This window comes from Coregonus clupeaformis, unplaced genomic scaffold, assembly GCF_020615455.1.
Source record: "Coregonus clupeaformis isolate EN_2021a unplaced genomic scaffold, ASM2061545v1 scaf0272, whole genome shotgun sequence".
Classification (NCBI taxonomy): Eukaryota; Metazoa; Chordata; class Actinopteri; order Salmoniformes; family Salmonidae; genus Coregonus; species Coregonus clupeaformis.
The window spans coordinates 240,001-246,279 of record NW_025533727.1 but is presented as its reverse complement, the minus strand read 5'-3'; the positions used below and the strand labels follow the sequence as shown (position 1 = coordinate 246,279).

At 45.2% G+C, this 6,279-nt stretch overlaps 1 protein-coding gene across 1 annotated transcript in view; it reads right to left on the bottom strand.

Moving 5' to 3' along the window:
• Positions 1-2,194: 2,194 nt before the first annotated feature.
• Positions 2,195-6,279, bottom strand: part of LOC121542590 (lysophosphatidylcholine acyltransferase 1-like) — a 105,533-nt gene continuing 101,448 nt past the window's right edge. The window contains exons 11-14 of the mRNA XM_041852015.2: positions 3,444-3,597; positions 3,103-3,198; positions 2,722-2,863; positions 2,195-2,450 (exon numbers count right to left, since the gene is read on the bottom strand). Coding sequence (XP_041707949.2) covers positions 2,245-2,450; positions 2,722-2,863; positions 3,103-3,198; positions 3,444-3,597 — 598 coding nt within the window. The 3' untranslated portion in view covers positions 2,195-2,244. The remainder of the gene's footprint in view (positions 2,451-2,721; positions 2,864-3,102; positions 3,199-3,443; positions 3,598-6,279) is intronic.

The window sequence follows — 6,279 nt, the reverse complement described above, 5'->3', positions numbered from 1 at the left end:
CGTGTTCCTTGCAGGTAACCATGGTTAACAGAGGAAGAACAATGATTTCAAGCACCACCCTCCTTTTAAAGCTTCCAGTCTGTTATTCTAACTCAATCAGCATGACAGAGTGATCTCCAGCCTTGTCCTCGTCAACACTCTCACCTGTGTTAACGAGAGAATCACTGACATGATGTCAGCTGGTCCTTTTGTGGCAGGGCTGAAATGCAGTGGAAATGTTTTTTTGGGGGGGGATTAAGTTCATTTTCATGGCAAAGAGGGACTTCGCAATTAATTTCAATTCATCTGATCACTCTTCATAACATTCTGGAGTAATTGCAAATTGCCATCATAAAAACTGAGGCAGCAGACTTTGTGAAAATTAATATTTGTGTTATTCTCAAAACTTTTGACCACGACTGTACAACCAACTAAAGTTAACCGCATACTCACTCACAACGTTTTCGTTCCGTAACAGTATATTAGTACATTTTGACATTGAATAATAGCTCTGTATATCTCAATGGAAAAATAGAGTTGGGAGGGTTGTCTAACCATGGGTCAGTCTCAAAATGGCACCCTATTCCCTATACAGAGCCCATGGTCAAAAGTAGTGCACTATATAGGGAATAGGGTACCATTTCAGACACAGCAATTGACTTTGTCCAGAAAGACAACATCATTATGGTATAATAACATGAGCCAACCCTGATGTGTTTTCCAGGACTGTGGTCAAGGCCATGTAACATGATGATAAATTACATCTTTCTAGTTTAATAAGTCTTGTTACTGAACCCTGAGATAAAAAAAATAATTAAAAAAACATGACCGGCTCATTTTGATTTCAACCAGCATCTGATGTCCGCCATCTTTCTGATATCAGCCATATCACACCTCAAATCTGACCCATCTGATATCAGCCATATCACACCTCAAATCTGACCCATTTTACAGGTGTAGGACCTTCATTTGATCACCCTGTTGCAGGAGAACTTTAAAACGTGTAGTGTATTTGAGGTTTAAAATAGCTTTTGAAGTTTGTAATTTCCACTTTGAAATGTCTGACTTTATTTTCCCTTACGAAAAATGTATTAACCCCCCCCCCAAAAATGGCCATTGATTATAACCCATATAATATTTCACATTTCCTGTTGCTTCAGGATTCTTTTCCTGCTGTAGCAAACTGGCTCAAATTAAGATCCTACATCTTGTATCAGCCATATGGCACCTCAAATCTGACCTACCAAAAGAAATGGAGTTCAATCAAAGCCAAAGTGGGGTCAGACAATGTCATTGGTGCTCCAAGGCTGTTCTATTCAGTCAGATTCCCTCGATACTGCTCACTGACAGTAATGAACCCATGCAGACTCAAACCTGTCATTTAAAATGGCCGCCGCCATAAGGAAGAAGAAGATAAAAATCATCGAAACAGTTAAAACACTGAATTCACTAAAACACATGCATGGTCAGTATCAACCACACTCAAACCCCAACATGGAGGAAACGTAATAAGTGCTTGCCCTTCATGTGTTCATGCTTCTTTCTCTTTGATCATCAGGAGCCATCTTTTGGCGTTGAAATGCACGTTCCTCTCTCAGAACAAATACAGACAGACAAACTCAACAAAAAAAACAAAAAAAAACGTTTGATCCCCAAGATAAAACGAACAGCATAAACGTTATGGTTACGGTTAATAAGTGCTACATTTCTCGTGTGTGTGTGTGTGTGTGTGTGTGTGTACTGTGTGTGTGTGTGTGTGTGTGTGTACTGTGTGTGTGTGTGTGTGTGTGTGTGTACTGTGTGTGTGTGTGTGTGTGTACTGTGTGTGTGTGTGTGTGTGTGTACTGTGTGTGTGTGTGTGTGTGTGTGTACTGTGTGTGTGTGTGTGTGTACTGTGTGTGTGTGTGTACTGTGTGTGTACTGTGTGTGTGTGTGTGTACTGTGTGTGTGTGTGTGTGTGTGTGTGTGTGTACTGTACTGTGTGTGTGTGTGTGTACTGTGTGTGTGTGTGTACTGTGTGTGTGTGTGTACTGTGTGTGTGTGTGTGTACTGTGTGTGTACTGTGTGTGTGTGTGTGTGTACTGTGTGTGTACTGTGTGTGTGTGTGTACTGTGTGTGTACTGTGTGTGTGTGTGTGTACTGTGTGTGTGTGTGTGTACATCTGACTGACCATACATATAGCTCATCAACAACAACGACACTACCCCCCCTCCACCAGCACCACTCTCTCACCAGGAGAGGTGGATTCTGAGATGGCTAACAGACTCAGTTGTGTTTCTTCACTGAACCGTCCGTCGTTGCGCTGTGGTGGTTGTCTGGCGGGCTGAAGTCAGGGCAGAACCCATTGGTCTGGGGCTTGGCGTTGGGCGTGGCGTTGGACTGGTGAGGGCAGCCGTTCAGGCCTGTATTGTCTGTGGACAGGTAGTCCTCACTGAAGTTTGGTTGCTGCTCTGCAAAGCTCCTGAACTTGTCTGTTACAACCACAGGAGGGCGCCAGACACAACGGTAAGGTTATTAATGCAGTGACACTCCATTAAAAAAAAAAAGGAAACAAGTACATATTTACAAAGATAGGCACACTCCTAATATTTACAAATAATAAAATAATAAAATAACTAGAGATTACAGAAACCATGTAACTTTGACATATTCTTTGTTGCGTTCCAAAATCATCCCACACAAATACGTCAAGAGCAGCTAAACTGAAGGGGGCAGTACAGGCTAAGACCTGCCGTTTCTTACCGAAGGTCAGTTTCCCTGCGTCCTCTGTGTCGATAGCAGTGAAGAGACGTGAGACGTTAAGGTCAGCCACTCCTAGCGCCGTCTTTAGGATGCAGGCCAACTCAGCCTCTGTGATCGCACCGTCCTCCTCCGCCTCAAACATCTGGGATATATACACACATTAGATGACACGATGACCCTGACCCCATTCGTATCTCACTCACACCCGTTGAGCCGGCTGGCGCTCAGACCATCTTTTCACAACTACACAAGCTCTACAACTCACACCATAGGTCATTAGGACGTCATCTCAAAGGGGAAACGTCAGAAATATCAGTGGTTGTAAGCCCTCTAAAAGCACCCCCTGACAGAGCATGAAACCAGAGCTGGAGCAGAACGTACCTTGAAGGCCAGTTTCATGGTCTCCATAGTTTTAGCAGGTCTGCATACAACAGATAAGGCGATGACGTATTCTCTAACGTCTATCATGTTGTCTTCCTGCCGGAGAGGAAGAGAGAAAAACAGAGTGAGAGTGAAAAAGCACTGGTTAGAAATTATCTAGCAAAGCACACATCTAAACGTAATATCTCATATCTAAAATCTGTATTTCAAATTTTAAAAATACACAATATAGGGGGGTAACATATTTTTCTGTTTTCTGAGTTTTTGGAAGTTGACCTACTTGTAACGTAGGCCTTCAAAGCTCCTAATGGGATGATATTATATTTCATGTGTTTCCTTACCTGGTTGAAGAGAGAGAAGAGGTCTCTGAGCATGTCTGACACAGGGACATCTAGGTAATGGGCAAAGTCATCCAGACGCAGATTCTCTCCCTCCATCTTCCTGGCTCTGTTCCCAAACTCCTGAAGTCCCTTCTCCACGTTCTGGGGCTTCAACCTGACCAGTTAACGTCAACACATTAATACAGAGTCTCTACATTCTGGGCCTTCAACCTGACCAGTTAACGTCAACACATTAATACAGAGTCTCTACATTCTGGGGCTTCAACCTGACCAGTTAACGTCAACACATTAATACAGAGTCTCTACATTCTGGGGCTTCAACCTGACCAGTTAACATCAACACATTAATACAGAGTCTCTACATTCTGGGGCTTCAACCTGACCAGTTAACATCAACACATTAATACAGAGTCTCTACATTCTGGTGCTTCAACCTGACCAGTTAACATCAACACATTAATACAGAGTCTCTACATTCTGGGGCTTCAACCTGACCAGTTAACGTCAACACATTAATACAGAGTCTCTACATTCTGGGGCTTCAACCTGACCAGTTAACATCAACACATTAATACAGAGTCTCTACATTCTGGGGCTTCAACCTGACCAGTTAACATCAACACATTAATACAGAGTCTCTACATTCTGGGGCTTCAACCTGACCAGTTAACATCAACACATTAATACAGAGTCTCTACATTCTGGGGCTTCAACCTGACCAGTTAACGTCAACACATTAATACAGAGTCTCTACGTTCTGGGGCTTCAACCTGACCAGTTAACGTCAACACATTAATACAGAGTCTCTACATTCTGGGGCTTCAACCTGACCAGTTAACATCAACACATTAATACAGAGTCTCTACATTCTGGGGCTTCAACCTGACCAGTTAACATCAACACATTAATACAGAGTCTCTACATTCTGGGGCTTCAACCTGACCAGTTAACATCAACACATTAATACAGAGTCTCTACATTCTGGGGCTTCAACCTGACCAGTTAACATCAACACATTAATACAGAGTCTCTACATTCTGGGGCTTCAACCTGACCAGTTAACATCAACACATTAATACAGAGTCTCTACATTCTGGGGCTTCAACCTGACCAGTTAACATCAACACATTAATACAGAGTCTCTACATTCTGGGGCTTCAACCTGACCAGTTAACGTCAACACATTAATACAGAGTCTCTACATTCTGGGGCTTCAACCTGACCAGTTAACATCAACACATTAATACAGAGTCTCTACATTCTGGGGCTTCAACCTGACCAGTTAACATCAACACATTAATACAGAGTCTCTACATTCTGGGGCTTCAACCTGACCAGTTAACGTCAACACATTAATACAGAGTCTCTACATTCTGGGGCTTCAACCTGACCAGTTAACATCAACACATTAATACAGAGCCTGCTGCACAGTTAAGACAAACACATTCACGCACAACCAGCTCCAACCGGCTTCAACCTGCGCAATTACCACAAACACAATAACTCTAAGACTGCATATATTCACACCATGATGTAAGCACAAAATCAGCTGCAACACAACCGCCGTGGAGATGGTCAATAACTTCAAATTCTCAGAGAAGCTGAAACGGTCTAACCACACGGACACCGTAGTGAAGAAGGCACCACGGCGACTCTTCAACCTCAGGATGCTGAAGAAATTCAGCCTGTCACCGAGGGCCTTCACAGTGTTCTACAGGAGCACCATCGAGAGCATGCTGTCGGGCTGCATCACAGCCTGGTGCGGCAACTCCACTGCTGCGGACCGCAAGGCTCCTCAGAGGGTGATACGTGCAGACGAACGCACCATTGGGTGCACACTGCCTGCCCTACAAGGACACCTACAACACCAGGTGTCACAGGAAGGTCAAGAAGATCACCAGGGACCCAAGCCACGCCCTGTTCTCCCCACTTCAACCAATCAGACGCGGGCAGTACAGGAGCATCATGGCAGTACAGGAGCATCATGGCAGTACAGGAGCATCATGGCAGTACAGGAGCATCATGGCAGTACAGTGAGCATCATGGCAGTACAGGGAGCATCATGGCAGTACAGGGAGCATCATGGCAGTACAGGAGCATCATGGCAGTACAGGAGCATCATGGCAGTACAGGAGCATCATGGCAGTACAGGGAGCATCATGGCAGTACAGGGAGCATCATGGCAAAAACTGTCAGACTGGCCAATAGTTTCTACCCTCAGACCATCAGGCAGCTGAATAGCCACCACTAGTCAGCTACGTCCTTCCCCCCCCTACGGTCCTCCACCCCCCACCCCCTACGGTCCTCCACCCCCCTCCCCCCTACGGTCCTCCCCCCTACGGTCCTCCACCCACCCCCCCCTACTGTCCTCCACCCCCCTCCTACCCCCCTGCGGTCCTCTACCCCCCTACGGTCCTCCACCCCCCTACGGTCCTCCCACCCCCCTCCTACCCCCCTACGGTCCTCCACCCCCCCCTCCTACCCCCTACGGTCCTCCACCCCACCCTCAATAGTCTTTACTCTGCCTCCACCCCAATGTATTTATTGATCACTGCTACAGTTGTGATGTCTATAGTGCTGTTTCTGTTGTTGTTTTATGACCATTTTCATTATTTTATTTAGCTCAGTCCTGCATGTTGGAGCTCCAAGCCTAAGATTTTCACTGTACCCTGCAATCACACCTGGCACCCTGTACCGTACAACGTGACTAACTAAACACTCTGAATCTGAACTCACCAACTCTGGTCTAGACTGGTTCCCCAGCATATTCACTTCATGCATTGACACGAACTGACTGAATTGAAGCCCGATTTGAAGCTTGAATTAAAGCCTGAAT